At 42.7% G+C, this 18,048-nt stretch overlaps 1 protein-coding gene across 1 annotated transcript in view; it reads left to right on the plus strand.

The window, feature by feature from the left end:
• Positions 1–18,048, plus strand: part of LASP1 (LIM and SH3 protein 1) — a 159,098-nt gene that overhangs the window by 112,042 nt on the left and 29,008 nt on the right. Inside the window, exon 4 of the mRNA XM_082272074.1 lies at positions 13,565–13,672. Within this exon, the coding sequence (XP_082128200.1) occupies positions 13,565–13,672 (108 nt within the window). The remainder of the gene's footprint in view (positions 1–13,564; positions 13,673–18,048) is intronic.

The raw sequence follows: 18,048 nt of genomic DNA on the forward strand, positions 1-18,048 counted from the left end.
ATCGGATGTCAGCGGACATGTCTCCGCTGACATCCGATGCCCCATAGGGATGCATGGGGGGGCCTTTCAGATCCGCCAAAAAAACGGACAGGCGGATCTGAACGGTACACCTGTGTGAAAGAGCCCTAAATCTCCTCTTCTCGAGAGAGAATAAATTCAGTTCCTCTAATCTTTTCTCATAGCTGAGGTCCTCCATGCCTCTTATCAGTTTGGTTGCCCTTCTCTGCAATTTCTCCAGTTCCCCGATATCCTTTTTAAGAACTGGTGCCCAAAACTGAACTGCATATTTCAGATGAGGTCTTACTAAGTATTTGTACAGGGGCAAAATTGTATCTCTCTCTCTCTGGAGTCCATGCCTCTGTTAATACAAGAACTTTGCTTGCTTTGGAAACAGCAGCTTGGCATTGCATGCTATTATTAAGCTTATGATCTACCAGAACACCTAGATCCTTCTTCGCTATGGATTCCCCCAGTTCTACTCCACCTAGTATGTATGATGCATGCATATTCTTAGCCCCCAAGTGCATAACTTTATATTTATCAACATTAAACCTCATTTGCCACCTAGTTGCCCAATGAAACAGTGCATTGAGGTCTGCTTGTAAGTTGGAGAGATCCTATAAGGAAGTTATTCCACTGCAAAGCTTGGTGTCATCTGCAAAGACTGAAATGCTACTTTTAATCCCAGACCTGATATATTTTATAAAGATATTAAAAAGTAAGGGTCCCAACACTGAACCTTGGGGTACACCACTGATAACTTTAGACCATTCAGAGTAAGAATCAATAACCACTACTCTCTGAATTATATCTTTTAGCCAATTTTCTATCCAATTACAAACTGATCTTTCCAAGCCAGTAGACTTTACCTTACACATTAGCCGTGTTTGGGGAACTGTGTCAAACCCTTTTGCAAAATTCAAGTATACTACGTCCACATCCACCCCTCTGTCCAAGGTTTTACTTACCACCTCATAAAAAGAAATCATGTTTGTTTGACAACTTCTGTCTCTAATGAACATGCTGTCTTTTGCTTAAAATATTTTTTTTCAGCAAGAACTCATCTATGTGGTCTTTTATTAAACTCTCCAATATCTTTCCGACTATAGAAGTTAACCACTTCCTTACCGAGTCATGTAAAATGACGTCGGCAAAGTGGTTGTCTAGATCCGGGCCGCCGTCATATGACGTCGGCCCGTTCTAGCTGCTACTGCGCGCCCCCGGCGGCGCGCAGCGGCGCGATCAGGGATGAGGCTCGTCCCTCGGACATAGCCCATCACTGATCAAGGTAAACAGCCAATAGAAATTGGCTGTTTACCACGTGATCGGCTGTGTCAATCACAGCCGATCACATGAGCGGCTCCAGCACGAGCCGCTCGTTCTCTCTGCAATGCGCGCCCCCGGGGGCGCGCAGAGCAGCGATCGGGGACGAGGCTCGTCCCTCGGACAGAGTCGATCCCCGATCTAGGTAAAGAGCCAATGAAATTGGCTCTTTACCACGTGACCGGCTGTGTCCAATCACAGCCGGTCACAAATGTCAACAGAGAACACGGTAACTAGCTGTCACCGTGTTCTCCTCCTCACACACTGATCCTGTGTGAGGAGGAGATTGTGGTAACAGCTAGTTACCAACTACAGTGCACCCCAACCACACTTATTGCCCCCCCCCCAATAAAGAGCACCTGTCACTAGCCCATCAAAGTACCCGAGTACCTGTCATCAGGTACTCAGATGACAGGTACTCGGGTACTCTGATGGGCTGGTGACAGGTATTCGGGTACTCTGATGACAGGTACTCGGATACTCTGATGACAGGTACTCGGGTACTCTGACGGGTACTCGGGTACTCTGATGACGGGTACTCGGGTACTCTGATGACGGGTACTCGGGTACTCTGATGACAGGTACTCGGGTACTCTGATGACGGGTACTCGGGTACTCTGATGACGGGTACACGGGTACTCTGATGACGGGTACACGGGTACTCTGATGACGGGTACTCGGGTACTCTGATGACGGGTACTCGGGTACTCTGATGACGGGTACTCGGGTACTCTGATGACAGGTACTCGGGTACTCTGATGACAGGTACTCGGGTACTCTGATGACAGGTACTCGGGTACTCTGATGACAGGTACTCGGGTACTCTGATGACAGGTACTCGAGTACTCTGATGACAGGTACTCGAGTACTCTGATGACGGGTACTTGGGTACTCTGATGACGGGTACTCGGGTACTCTGATCTCGGGTACTCTGATGACAGGTACTCGGGTACTCTGATGACAGGTACTCGGGTACTCTGATGACGGGTACTCGGGTACTCTGATGACGGGTACTCGGGTACTCTGATGACAGGTACTCGGGTACTCTGATGACAGGTACTCGGGTACTTTGAGTACCTGTCAACGGAGTACCCGTCATCAGAGTACCTGAGTACCTGTCACCTACCCATCAGAGTACCCGAGTACCTTCCACCTGCTCATCAGAGTACCTGACGCCTGAAGTACCCAAGTACTTGCCGCCTGCTCATCAGTACCCATCACTACTCATCAGTACTCATCAGTACCTATCACGTATCAGTACTGATCATCAGTACCCATCAGTACAGTATCACCTATCACCTATCAGTCAGTGAGTACTACTCATCAGTACCTATCACCTGCCTGTCACCTGCCCATCAGAGTACCCGAGTACCTGTCACCTGCCTATCGGAGTACCCGAGTACCTGCCACCTGCTCATCAGTACCAGAGTACCTGTCACCTGCCCAACAAAGTACCCGAGTACCTGTCACCCTTCATACAGCCACCATGTCCAAGTCCAAAAAGGTTTATATACGTCGTCCGTTTAAACCTAAATACCGGTGTTATGGTAGCAGATAGCTGCCATAACCCTGGTATTTTTTTAAACGGTGGACGGTTGGCTTTCCGATAAGGGTGGTCCCAGCGGCGGATTCGCCGTGGGATCACCCTTCCGGGATGGCGGAAGAGGCGCCCCCCCCCTCCCGACGCGTTCCGGTCCCTTTCCCCGCTTACCGGACCCGCCGGCAGCGGGGAAAACGATCCGGTCCCGAATCCTCACAGACAGGATGTCGAGTGAGGGCAAGCTTGCCCTCACTTGACTCTATGGTCTTGGAGGACCGGAGCTACGGAAAATGTTGTTGCCTAGCAACCGGTTTAAAGGTCCTTTTTTTTTTTTTTTTTTTTTTTTTCATTTTATATTATAATTATTATTATTTTTTTTTTTTTTCTATCTTTTAGTGTACTTGTGAGATCTGAGGACTTTTTGACCCCAGATCTCACAAAAAAGAGGTCCTGTCGTGCCTATTTCTATTACGAGGAATATTTACATTTCTTTTAATAGAAATAAAAATGATCAATTTTTTTTTTTTTTTTTAAACGGTGTAAAAATAAAAAATAATAAATAAAATAGTAAAAAAAAAAAAAAAAATTAAAGCGCCCTGTCCCCGTTAGCTCACGCGCAGAAGCGAATGCATACAGAAACCCCGCCCACATATGTAAACGGTGTTCAAACCACACATGTGAGGTATCGCCGCGATCGTTAGAGCAAGGGGAATAATTTGAGCCCTAGACCTCCTCTGTAACTCAAAGATGGCAACCTGTAGAAATTTTTAAATTGTCGCCTATGGGGATTTTTAAGTACCAAAGTTTGTCACCATTCCGTGAGCGTGCGCAATTTTGAAACATGACATGTTGGGTATCTATTTACTCGGCGTAACATTATCTTTCACATTATGGAAAAAAATTGGGCTAACTTTACTGGTTTCTTATTTTTTAATTAAAAAAAGTGAATTTTTTCCAAAAAAATTGCGTTTGGAAGACCGCTACGCAAATACGGTGTGATAAAAAATAGTGCAATAATCTCCATTTTATTCTCTAGGGTCTCTGCTAAAAAAAAAATATATAATGTTTGGGGGTTCTAAGCAGTTTTCTAGCAAAACAACTGATTTTAGCTTGTAAACACCAAATGTCAAAAATAGGCCTAGGCAAGTGGCTAGGATGCATGATGATGCTCCTTGGATGTTCGGCCCCTCTATATGGCTAGGCTGTGAAAAAGTCTCACACTTGTGGTATTGCCATACTCAGGAGGAGTGGCAGAATGTATTTTGGGGTGTCATTTTTGCTGTGTACATGCTATGTGTTAGGAATATCCTATAAATTGACAACTTTGTGTAAAAAAAAAAAGTTTTCATTTTTTTCCCACATTTTCCAAAAACCTGTGGAAAAAAATGATATGTTCAAACGACCCATAATGCCTCATAGAATATACGTTGGAGTGTTTGCTTTCCAAAATGGGGTCATTTTGTGGACTTTTCCATTGTATTGGTGCTCTAGGGCCTTGAAAAGTGTGATAGGTAGTAAGAAAGTTTTATGTGTATTTATGCTCCTAGAACGCCTGAATGTGCTTCTTGGACGTGGAGTCTCTTTTTGTGGCCAGGCTGTGTAAAAGTCTCACACGTGGTATCGCCATACTCGGAAGGAGTAGCAGAATGTATTTTTGGGTGTAATTTTTGCTGTGTACATGCTATGTGTTAGAAATAGCTTATAAATTGACAACTTTGTGGGAAAAAAAAGAAAAAAAAAATTTTTTCTTCATTTTCCCAAGAATTGTGGGAAAAAATTACAACTTCAAAAAACTCACCATGCCTCTTACTAAATACCTTGGACTGTCTACTTTACAAAAAGGGGTCATTTGGTCGGTATTTGTACTGTCCTGACATTTCAGGGCCTCAAGAAAGGAGATAGGCAGTCAGTACATCTGGTGTGATCAATTTTCAGTAATTGGTACCATAGCTTCTAGACTCAATAACTTTCACACAGACTAAATAATATACACTAATTTGGGTTAATTTTACCAGAGACATGTAGCAGTATACATTTTGGCCCAAATGTATGAAGAAAAATTAATTTTTTGCAAAATTTTATAATTGAAACTAAAAAAAGTGTTTTTTTTTCAAAATTTTTGCTCTTTTTTTGCATATATCACGAAAAAAAAAAAACCCCAGTTGTGATCAAATACCACCAAAAGAAAGCTCTATTTGTGTGAAAAAAATGATAAAAATTTTGTTTGGTTATAGTGTAGCATGACTGAGCAATTGTCATTCAAAGTGTGAGAGTGCTGAAAGCTGAAAATTGGTCTGGGCAGGAAGGGTGTCAAACTGCTCTGTATGGAAGCGGTTAAACTTACAGGTCTATAGTTACTTGGCAAAGACTTTGATCCCTTTTTAAATATAGAAACCACATTGGCCCTACGCCAATCCAGTGGTACTATTCCAGTCCTTAACGAGTCCCTAAAAATTAGAAACAAAGGCTTAGAAATTACAGCACTCAATTCTTATAGGATGCGTGTGTGGATGCCATCTGGTCCAGGTGCTTTATCCACCCTTATTCTGTCTAAATATTTTTGAACCATATCACTTTTGAGCCATTGTGGATCATTTGGGGCTCTGTCAATACCGTCCTCATTATGGTCATGAGCTCCCCCATGCTCCTTTGTATATATAGAGCTGAAGAAAGTATTTAATAAATTTGCCTTCTCTTTGTTCCCAGTCACCCACTCCTGATTATTTTGTAAAGGGCCTACATGCTAGACCTAACCTTTTTACTGTTAATATATTTGAAGACTTTTTGGGGGTTTGTCCTATTGTTCATCGATGCCAATATTCCCTCCCAGTCTAAATCCTGGATAGCAGCCCTCGTTCTTGGAAAAATTAGCTCTCTTAAAGTTAAGTGTTTTTTGTATTTCCTGTATGCGTTTTTTGCTTACAGCCAACATTAAATGAAATCGTGTCATGGTCGCTGCTACCCAGATGTTTTTATATGAACATTGTTAAGCTCTGCATGGTTTGAGATTACCAGGTCCAATAGAGCATAATTTCTAGTGGGGGCCTCAATAAACTTCACCATAAAATTGTCTTGTAATTGGTTTATACATTTTTGCCCTTTAACTGTTCCAGCAGTGCCATTACTCCAGTCAATGTCTGGGTAGTTAAAATCCCCCACTATTAACACTGTCCCAGCCCTTTCTATCTGTGCCAGGAGCTGAGTCTCCACCTCCTCATTAATACTGGAAGGTCTATAACAAACTCCAATGATAATCTTTGTTTTACGCACACCCATGTACATTTCAACCCATACTGCTTCAGATTCAGCACACTCCATCAACTAGGTCATTTTTCAAACTCACTTTGAGATCACTTCTCACATAGAGACAAACACCACCACCCCACCGTTTTACCCTGTCTTTCCGTCATGTGAAGAATGAAGCCAAGATTCAGCAATACCAATTAAGCCATAGTTCTCCTCGTGCACCAGAGCTTCCAACTCACCTATTTTGCTTGGCAGACTTCTGGCATTGGTGAACAAACACTTTAAATCATTTGTCCCTTTTTGCACACCTATTTTGCATGTTTTTAATTTTGGTACAAATAGTACCATTTCCAATGGTTGTTTGTAACATGGGAACCTTCTTATCCTCTGCCATATCTCTCCCCCCATCTTTCCCCATTCCACCCACCAATAGGGGCAGGCCCCTGTCTGACCTGTCTGCCCCATTATAATCTAATTCACCCTCCCCCCTCAATCCTAGTTTAAAAACTCCTCCAGCCTTCCCATAAACCTCTCCCCCAGCACAACAGACCCCCTTCCATTAGGTGCAAACCATCTTTAGCATATAGATTGCACCCCAATGAAAAGTGAGCCCAGTGCTCTAAAAACCTAAATCCCTCCTTCTTAAACCATGTCTTTAGCCATGCATTCAGCTCTCTAATCTCCCCCTGCCTTTCCTGTGTTGCGCATGGCACAGGCAATATTTCAGAGAAGATCACCTTGGAGGTCCTTTCCTTCAACTTGCAGCCTATTTCATTAAATTGGTTCTTAAGGAGCCTCCACCTTCCATATATTCTGTCGTTGGTTCCAATGTGGACCAAGACAGCTGGGTCATGCCCAGCCACTCCCAGTAATTTATCAACCCGGTCCACCACATGCGGAACCCTGGCACCAGGGAGACAGCAAACCATTTGGTTGAGGTCTAAAGAAAGAGTAGGGCATGGGTTGTGGGACTTGAGTGAGATCAGTCACTGTATTCAATAACCAGAAAATATACAATCATCAAATATACATTTATTAACCATTTCATGATACACATAAGGATGTACAATGCAGATATCGGTAATCAATGTAAACACAAATTAAAGGAGAACCAGACATAAAATCACTAAATTCATATATACACATATCAAGGTAATAACCATATCATAAATGTATCTCATAAAAAGTTGTCAGTCCCCAAATAAAGATAAATCTTCAAAGTATAAGCTTGACACGTGGCTCATAGGCCACTAATCAGGAGCTATTAAAAACCAATACCTGTAAATATATATACATAAATATCAGAATGCAGAATACTCATAAAGAAAACAGGAAAACAAATTGCTCCAAATATGAATATAAAAAGTTGTCAGTTACTTACAGAAAATGCGAAATGACCCAAAAGCATTAGGAGGAGCTGAAACGAACCCAAAAGTGACAGTCTGAGACAACGGGTTGAGACTGCTCTATTTTGCCCATTGTCTTTCCTCTCCTTGGATTTTATGCTTGGCTTTTTTCACCTCTTATGCCATCATAGAATCAGTTTGCAGGTATGTTTTTCACATGGTTGTATTTTTTTCCCCCTTTTTTATATTGTTTTTGGGGATTTTTCCTCCCTTTTTTTTTTTTTTTTTTTTTTTTGGGCATATTTCTGTGCCCATATACATATATAGATCTATACATACGTGCCCTCACGTTTATACACCGCACAAAAAAATATTTTAATTTTTGAACAATTGTATTGTTGACACCGGGCGGGGGGGCGGGCGGAGCGGCCGCTATTAGCTGTGACTATGTGAGAGCTTCACTTCCCTGACAGGCACGTATCTCCGCTGACAAGGAAGAGAAGCTCTCACATAGTCACAGCTAATAGCGGCCGCTCCGCCCGCCCCCCCGCCCGGTGTCAGCTCAGTTCAGTTCTCATTCATACATAGACGTGAGGAGCTGACAGTGAAGGATCACAATAGTTCTCTCTATAGCGGCCGCTCGCCCCGCCCCCCGCCTAGTATGTCCATTCATAATGCACAGAGTAGTAGGGACATCATTGAGAGGCGGTGCCGCCGGCCAGAGGCGGGACTTTTGAATGCAGGAGAGGACACCCGAGGAGGAGGACGCTGAGGCAGTGGGGGAGGGGGGAGGGGAGCTGAGGCAGCTTACCAATGCTATTAGTATTATGAGGCATGAGGGGTTAATGTATTGTCACTGCTGGTCACTCATCTATTAGTGACTGACCAGTGGCAGTTAATTAACCCCTTTTGTGCTGCATTAGTGCAACCAGTGTCAGTGTTAATTAACACTGGTTGCACTAATGCAGCACAAAGGGGTTAATTACCTGCCACTGGTCAGTCACTAATAGATGAGTGACCAGCAGTGACAATACATTAACCCCTCATGCCTCATAATACAAATACCATTGGTAATTAAATTAACCTCTTGCCAACCCATCACAGTACATATACTGTGACAGGGTGGCAGCGACAGGTGTAGGTGTACGTCGCTGCCTGTTTTTGGTTTATGTCCCTGTTCTATCCATTTCAAATTTTTTTGGGGGAAAAAGTCATTTTCGGTTTCGGTTTCGGTTTTCGGCCAAGGGCATCCTGCATTTTCGGTTTCGGCCCAAAATTTTCATTTCGGTGCATCCCTAATATATATATATATATATATATATATATATATATATATATATATATGAATTTAGTGATTTTATGTCTGATTCTCCTTTAATTTATGTCTACATTGATTACCAATATCTGCATTGTACATCCTTATGTGTATCATGAAATGGTTAATAAATGTATATTTGATGATTGTATATTTTCTTGTTATTAAGTACAGTGACTGATCTCACTCAAAGTCCCACAACCCATGCCCTACTCTTTTCTTTAGACTCTCAGGAATGGAGGTCAGCCACTGTGCATACCTCAGATCATAATCTCTCATTTCTTTTCTCATTCGGTTGAGGTGATCCTGGCGACAAATTATTCTATCAGTGCTTCTGATTATAGAATCCCCAATTACCACCAACTGTCTAGGCCTACCTACAGTCCCCTCACCACCTCTACTAGACGAACTGCTCTCCTGGCTGTTAGGTATAGCAGTGACATCTAGGGCTGCCACCTCAGAGTTTGCCACCCCCACATCTTCATCCAACATGGCAAATCTGTTAGGGTGCTCAAACCCAGGTCTGGCCTTCCTTTTCTGTGAGCCCCTACCACTCCCTCTGACTGTATTAACCCATCTTCCTACCTGATAAACCTGACTTACCCCTCCACCCTCCCCATTAACCCCACTAGCCACCTGCTGAGTGAGCAGAGGACCTCCTTCAAGTTTGTCAGTTCTGCCCATTGCTGCAATTTGCTCCTCCAGATCTCTAATGCGAGCTTCCAGAAGGACAACCTGCTCACATCTGTCGCAGCGGTATCCATCCTGGAGCGGTTGCTCCGTTATTGTATACATGCGGCACACTGTGCACTGCACAAAACCTTCAATCTTGCTAGCACACATTTTCCCAGTTACAACAATAATACAACTAACAGAAAATCTCAGATGTTACTTAACAGGTCTGAAGACTCCTTTTCAAATCTCCTTTTTAAACTCTGGTTTTTAACTCCCCACTTAGTCAAGATCCACTTGCTCAGAGTTCCAGCAAGCAAAAAGGTGACAAGCTAAAGGATGAGCAAGCTCAAAAGCACCTGTGACCAATTAACGACTCCCCTTTATCAGTAGTCTGAAGGAAGGAAAGAAAGATAGAGAAAAAAAAAAGGCTATTTAAAAAGGAGTGACAGAAAAAAAATAGTAACAAAAAAAGGGAAAAAAACTCCAAAAAACTGCAAGGAAAGAGCTCCCTAAAATGCAAACAGTCACCAGCAGTCAAAATCAAAACGGTTTATCACTCTCCACTCAAATTTTCCACTCTTCAGCCTCCAAACAGCAAATCTGCTCAGGATTGGCTTGGTGTCTGACTATAGCGACAGGATTTTTGTTTTTCTTTTTTCTTTTTTTTTTTCTCTCTCCCCTCTACCTTCTCAGTGTTGAGACAAATGTAACCATATTTTAAACTTGTCAATTTGGTAAGCTCATAAATGCTACATCAGGGGTTTCCTGATCAAACTTGGCTCCAGACGCAAGAAGGAGTATCTTGAAAAACTGATTTTATTAATATCGCGCATACACTTTATTGAAGCCCAACATAAAAAATCACAAGCGATACAATTAAAGTCGGAACTAGCTAATTTACTGCAACAGGTTAAAGCGGTTGTATCCCGCTTTTTGACACTTTTACCCACAGGTAAGCCTATAATAAGGCTTACCTGTAGGTACAAATAATATCTCCTAAACCGGCACGGTTTAGGAGATATTTACAGTGCATGCAGCCGCTCGCGCGAGCGGCGCATGCGCTCTGAAGGTCCGGGGGGGACCTTCAATTAACTTGGCGGGAGCTTGCCGGAAAAATCACTCCCGCGCGCATGCGCGGGAGTGACGTCATCGCGGCTCCGGCCAATCAGCGCGCTGGAGCCGTCTCTTTCGGCCAATCAGCGCGCCGGAGCCGCCGAACCCGGAAGAGACGACGAGGGATCATGGCAGCGCCCGCATCGATGTCCGGGGGTCCGTGTCGGGGCTTAGTTTTAAGGTAAGTTAAACATAATGGGCTAGTATGCGATGCATACTAGCTCATTATGCCTTTGTCTTGCAGGTTTTTTTTTTTTTAAATAGGGTTTACAACCGCTTTAACTCCCTCTTGCTATCTACAGCCAAAACAGAGATGCTTTATAGTAGGCGCCTGTGCTATGAATTTGGCAACAAAGCAAGTCGGCTTCTTGCAAGCTCCATTCATGCTCTGTCCACACAGGCCCCCATTCAGGTTATCACGGCTACAGAGAATCAAAAAATCGGTAGAAATAAGAGAACTGTTTCAAAGAATTTTATTCAGCTCTCTATAAACTCCCGGATAAATTGTCCCATATTACTCCTGCCCAGAAAGAAGATCTAATACATATCTTATTGAGTCTTTTCTTCCAAAACTCTCCTGCAAAGAGAAAAATGGCACTCAGTAAACCTATAGAAGAAAATTATTTTAGTAGGGCCCTAAAGAGCTTGCCAGTCAAAAAAGCTCCAGGACCTGACGGGGTCACATTGTTTTATTCTAAAATGCTTAATCAAACCCTGGCCCCTAAATTTACATCAGCTTTCAACTCAATATTACAGAATGACTCTATCCTGAGGGATACTTCTCATGCGCATATAAATGTTTTGTTGAAACCTGATAAAGACCTCTTGCTTTGTGCCAGCTACAGGCCATATTCTCTTCCTAATACAGATCTAAAACTGTTTACAAAGATAATGGCAACAGGACTCCTCCCCTATCTGAAAAGAATTGTCCATGTAGACAGTCGGGCTTTGTACCTGGCAGAGAGGCGAGGAATAATACTACCAGATCTCTCAAGATCATCCACCTGTGTGAGCCTACTAAAATACCAGCAATGCTTCGCTCCCCGAGAAGGCATTTGATAGGGTGAGTTGGAAATTTGAGGAGTACTCTTTGGTGTATAGGGTTTGGGACAAATGTAGTGAAATAGATAGAAGCCCTATATGACCACCCAACCGCTGCGGTCAAAGCTAACAGTGCTATTCACTAGTTTTACATTGGCAAATGGCACTCGTCATGGCTATCCCCTTTAACCGCTCCTTTTTTTTTTATTAACTCTAGAGTCTCTGCTAAGGCAAATCAGAGGCAATCTAGATATAACGGGTACAGGTTGGCGAGACATCCCATGAAGTAGCTGCATTTGCGGACAACCTACTCGGATACTAGTTTGGCGCTTTTTTTAAACCACATACTATTGTTGGGTAATAGGTCAGAAAATGGAAGGCCTTAAAGTCTGAGTCTGATTTTTTTTTTTTTTTTAAGGAAAGCCCAATGAAACAGTTTTTTTTATAGTAAGTGGCATTCTATCAAAGAGGCCAGAGGCTGGGGCAGGAACAACTGAAACGGAAATGAGCCATTTTGTTTGTCATATGGACAAAATAATTAAAGAAGGAATGGGGCCAATGTTTTTAGGGACCTATTTCTACTGTGGGTCACGGGTCTGCACCTCATTCTACACTCCTGTGACCCGTACTTCTACATTCCTGTGACCCGTACTTAGCCAACAGCAGGCTAAAGTTCACCATCAGGTGACGTCACTTAGCCCTCTGCTCACTGAAGACAGAGGACTGCGCTCTCAGCGGTCCTTGATCGCTTCATTCTTATTCTTAGAGGCATCGGACCACTGCTTTATCCTCCTAGGTGAGTGGTTTTCATTTTTTTTTTTTTTAAATAAAACCCACATTTCTCTTAGTATACTTTTTAAATACTGATGTTACGATCTCTGGAACGTATGACTTTCCAGATGGAATAGGTGATTTTTCATCAAGCAAAATCTCCTCCCACTATACATAGATGATTAACAAAGTGTCTTTAGAGTACTATTTAAGAAGGGTTATTGGTGAGTTAGAAGATTACATAGAGCCAGATTTGTAGAAAGACAAAAGCCTTTTGGGCAATATTGAATATTTCCTTGAAGGTTGTAAACCTCCCCAAAAAAAAAAAAATGCCTAACGACAAAGGCATAATGAGCTGTTATTCATCACATACTAATCTTTTATGAAATACTTATCTTAAAACGAAGCCCCCATGTATACAGCGTCCATGTATACCCATGCGTGCGGGAGCTGCCGTTCACGACACAGGGTTCTGAAGGAACGGCACCGGTGGCCGTTCCTTTAGAGTGCATGCACCAGTGATGTCACTGGCTGCATTCAGAGTAAATATCTCCTAAACGGTGCATGTTTCATATCTTGTATATCTCATCTCATCTCATATCTCATATTCTTATCATAGGCTTACCTATAGTTAAAAGTTACAGGGGAAGCTTTTACTTTCTCTTTAAAGGAAATCTATGGTCACAGCATACACTTTTTCACTTTAACTTTCTAAAATAAGTATTTGTAATAATAATAGTTACATGTGACAATCCAATCCAAGCTTGCTTGAAAAATCTCCTTTCATGTTATCAATGCTGCCTATCAACTGTCCATCTCTTCCTTCACTTTCTGGATTTTCTGCATGCTTTGCAGCTTCTGCTGTTTACTTTCAGTTTCTTTTAACTACTTATCCCATGATACCATGCTGCATGCAAGCAGTGATTCCTGTACTAATTCCACCTCCTGAAATTCCTCCTGTCAGCATATCAGTATTTAAGAGATTTGAAGTAAATGTGTTGGGATCTTCATAAAATGTCAACCATTTATATACACTTTTTTAATTTGCGCACATTTTATTTTAACAGCAGTATAAATCAGAAGTACTGGCCACCTGAGTGTTGCAGGAATCACCAGACGTGTTTTTTTTTTTTTTCTTTAAATTCTGTGTGTGTTGTAAGAATTTTTAACACTTTTGTGATGTATTTTATTTAGATTCGCTACAAGGAAGACTTTGAAAAGAATAAGGGAAAGGGATTCAGTGTGGTAGCTGATACACCTGAACTACAGAGAATTAAGAAGACGCAAGATCAAATCAGCAATGTAAGTGTTCTTCATCCCACTAATAGGTGTAGCTGCCTCTAATACTCAAAGTAAATAAAAAAAATCAGTTTATTTGAAAGCAGAATTGTCATATACAACATCTTTTAGAGCTAGATTGCAACTCCCTGTTTTTTGTCCTAGGGTTTTTTGCAAACCGTAGTAACACATGCAACACATTTCAGTACAAAGTGTGTTTGCTTTTCGGTCTCCACATTTCCTCCATGGACCATCATCTCTGTGCAGGAACTACACTTCCACTGCATTCATTGCAGTGTCCATTTTCTCCCCACTACAGACACTGCTTTTTGCAGTATCCACTATCCCCCTGAGTTTCCATGTCCACAGATATTGCTGACTGATCCCTAACATATTGGCAGTGTGAAGAACGGTCATTAGCAGTTTTTTTGTTGAGTGACACAGTTGATTTGATAATTTGCTCCAGCCAAACACTAACCATGAGTAAAAGAAAAGTTTTTGTGTTTATCATTCATATTCTCTGAAAAATGGCCAAGAAATAATAAATTCTGCCAAGGTATGTAAACTTATGAGCACAACTGTATATGCGGCAGGCAGTCCGGAAATCTTTAACTTCTTCCGGCCCGCGCTATAGCCGAAAGACGGCTACAGCGCGGACTCTAATTTCCGGGAGGCCGTCTTTATACGGCCTCCCAGTAACAAGCTCCCTGCGCGCTCCCGCGAGCGCGCATCAGGGAAAATCTGTGTCGGCCGTGTCCCTTGGACACAGCTAATCACAGATCGTGGTAAATGGCCAATCACAGTGGCCATTTACCACGTGATCGGCCCATGCAATGAGAGATTATCTCATATGTAAACATATGAGATCATCTCTCATCGCCAGCTCTCCTTCCTCACACAGAGACTGCGTGTGAGGAAGGAGCAGAGCCGATCAGCCGTTCGGGGACACAGAAAAATGTAATCAGGGCACTGATCACCAGTGCCCTGATTACAACAGAGGTAAATAAAATACAATGTGCCCACCATCAGTTCCCACAGTGCCCCCCATCAGTGCCCACAATCAGTGCCCATCAGTGCCTGCTCATCTAGGCACTGATGAGCACTGACTGGCAGCATTATGGGCACTGATGGTGCTGCCCAGCAGTGCCACCCATCAGTATCCAGCAGTGCCGCCCGTCAGTGCTGCCTCTCAGTGCTGCCTATCAGTGCCCATCAGTGCAGCCTATCAGTGCCGCCTCATCAGCGCACCTCAGTGAAGGAGAAAAATCTATTTATTTTCAAAATTTACTCGCAGAAAATAAACTTTTTTTTTTTTTCAAAATTTTCTGTCTTTTTTCTTTTTCTTATTTTTGTAAGAAATAAAAACCCCAGCGATGATTAAATACCACCAAAAGAAAGCTCTATTTGTGTGAAAAAAATGATAAAAAATTTCATATGGGTACAGTGTAGCATGACCGCGCAATTGTCATTCAAAGCGTGAGAGCGCTGAAAGCTAAAAATTGGCCTGGGCAGGAAGGGGGTGAAAGTGCCAGGTAGGCAAGTGGTTAAATTGTCCTGCCATCCTCCTTTGTGGTTTCCCTAAAATCGAGCTGCCAGGTGAGAGGGCTGTTGGGATAGCTACATCACATAGGGAACTAAGACAGTGCTCCCTTACAGGCACATCAAGCTGTAGTCCTTCCAGGGTTCTTGGAACTTTGTCACCCTCCTTAGGACATTCTGTTCTGTGGGGTTTACTACCAAATAATCATCCACCCATGTTGTATCAGCTTATACACCTATACTCCTTGTATCAACTTATGAAACAGTGTTTTTTTCCCCCTTCCAACCTGCACTTGTCCCCAGATCGTTTCGGGGGCCTCTTTGGGGCAGTGCAAGACTTGTTACTTCAAGGGGGGATTGTTCTGACTTCAAAAACTTCTTGGCTTTTTACTCAAACCTCGTTACAGTCCCCAGGAAGGAAGGCAAGGCGCATCCAATTCTGGACCTCAAGCCGCTAAGCTGCTTTGTGCGAGTACAAAAGTTTTGCATGGAGTACATTCACATGGTAGTGGCATCCCTACATCAGGGGGGATTTCTTCTCGCTTCCATCAACATCAAGGATGCCTACCTGCATGTTCTAATATGTGCTGGTTGTCAGCGCTTCCTCCGTTTTGCCGCGGACGAGGAGCATTATTAGTTTGTTGCGCTGACCTTTGGTCTCATCTCCGCACCTCAGGTCTTTACAGGAGTGTTGGCAGCGGTGCTGGCATTGTTTGAGTCAGCAGGGGATTGCGGTACTGGGGTATCTGGACGATCATCTTCTGCGAGTGGAGTCTCCGACTGCTATGATGGATTACTGGAGATTGCTCTGCGAACTCTGAGGGAGTTCTTAACCTTCCTTCAACGGGGGGGTTGAACAGAAGTTGGCCTTGAATCCTAACAAGGGCCAGGTATCTGGTTTTAGCGGTCTTTTTCAAACGACCTTTGGCCACACACTCCCTGGTGCATACCTTTTTCTTCAGGGTGTCCTTCATTTGGTGCCTTCAGTGTGGGCTCTGTTGCATCCCTGGGATCTTAATGTGGTGCTTTCAGCTCTACTGAAGCTTCTCTTTGAATATATTTGGGAGGTTCCCTGTTTACAATGCCCCGGAAGGTGGACGACTTTGGTGGCTATCATGTCTGCATGCAGAGTGTCGGAACGGCGTTATCACCTTATGGTGCTTCACAAGTATAAGGTGGTGCTTTGCCTCTGTCCTCCATTCCTTCCTATTGTGGTCTCTGACTGTCATTTGAATGCAGACATTGTGTTGCCTTCCCTGTGTCCCAGGCCTAAACATCTGAAGGAAATTGCCTTACATGTCTTGGATGTGGTCTGGGCAATTAGCTTTACACAGAATTTTTGGGAAAGTTCAATATTTACAGCACGGAAGATTCACCAGCACCGTTATCACTTTAAAAGAAGTCAATATTATTTGCAAACATTTTTCACATACTATATTTATTCACCAATTTCAGAATATTTATTTATAAATTTGTTTGTTTACACATAAATAAATATATATATATATATATATATATATATATATATATATATATATATATTTGTTGATCCCATGATCCCAATGGCTCGCTTTGCACTTTAAATTATGATTGACTGTCATATTTACTTTTTTACTTATTTATTTTATCTAGTCTACTTTTGATTGCTATCATTCACATTATACAAAAAAATTTAGGTAAATGTTTTCTCTTTCTTTTAACCGCTTGCCCACCGATTACTGTACATAAATGGCGGCAAGGTAGCTCTCCTGCTTTGGGGTGTAGGGAGCGCCCCCGCTGCCCTGGCTGTACTGTGATTAGCTGCAGCATGAACCAATCAACGGGTGCTGGCCACTGATTGATCACCGGCACGCGACAATCGCCTCCAGACATTACCGAAGAGAGCCTTGTGTAGGTAAACAAACACAGGGCTCTCTTGTGACAGCAGCAATGTGCTGTTTTCTTTCTGCAAAGCACAAATTGAAAAATAGCACATTGCTTAGTAAAAACAGCACACCTAGTAACACATGTTGGCCACACATTTAATGCCTTGATTGCCCTAGATGTTAACCCCCTTCCTTGCCAATGTCATTTGTACAGTGACAGTGCATATTTTTAGCACTGATCACTGTATTGGTGTCCCTGTTTCCCAAAAAAGTGTCAAAAGTATTAGGTATCTGATTTGTCCCTTGCAATATTGCAGTCCCGCTATTGGTCGCTGATTGCCGCCATTACTAGTAAAAATAAATAAGAATTCCATAAAGCTATGCCATCGTTTTTGGACGCTATAACTTTTGCGCAAAACGATCTATGCGCTTAATGGGATTTTTTTTTTTTTTTTTTTTACATAAAAGGTGTAACCGAATACGTGTTGGCCTAAATTGACGAAGAAATTTTTTTTTTTATTTTATTGGATAGGCTTTAAGAGCCGGTTCACATTACAGCGATCCGACTTGCCGGGGCGATCTCACAAGTCGCGGTGCGCTGCTCGCACCGCGACCTCGGAGCAGCCGGCACGGACTTCATAACATTGAAGTCTATGCAGGTCGCTCCGGGTCGCCCCAAAGAAGCTCCGGACCCTTTTTCTAAGACACAAGTCGCTCCTATTAGAACGGGTCCACAGCTTCTCTATGGCAGGCGACCTACGGCGACCGCCTGACAGGTCGCCCCAGTGTGAACCGGCTCTTAAGCAGAAAATAAAAAAATATTATTTGTTTGTTTTTTTTTTTTTTTTTTCTAAATTGTCAGTCTTTTTTTTCTTTTTATTGCACAAAAAAAAAAAACACGCAGAGGTGATCAAATACCAATAGATTTTTACATGAAGGAGCAAAGTGTCAGACTGGCCTGGATTGGCCTGGATACGAAATGGTTAAGGATTATGA

This window comes from Pelophylax lessonae (genome assembly GCF_965119305.1).
Source record: "Pelophylax lessonae genome assembly, chromosome: 11".
In the NCBI taxonomy this organism is placed as follows: Eukaryota; Metazoa; Chordata; class Amphibia; order Anura; family Ranidae; genus Pelophylax; species Pelophylax lessonae.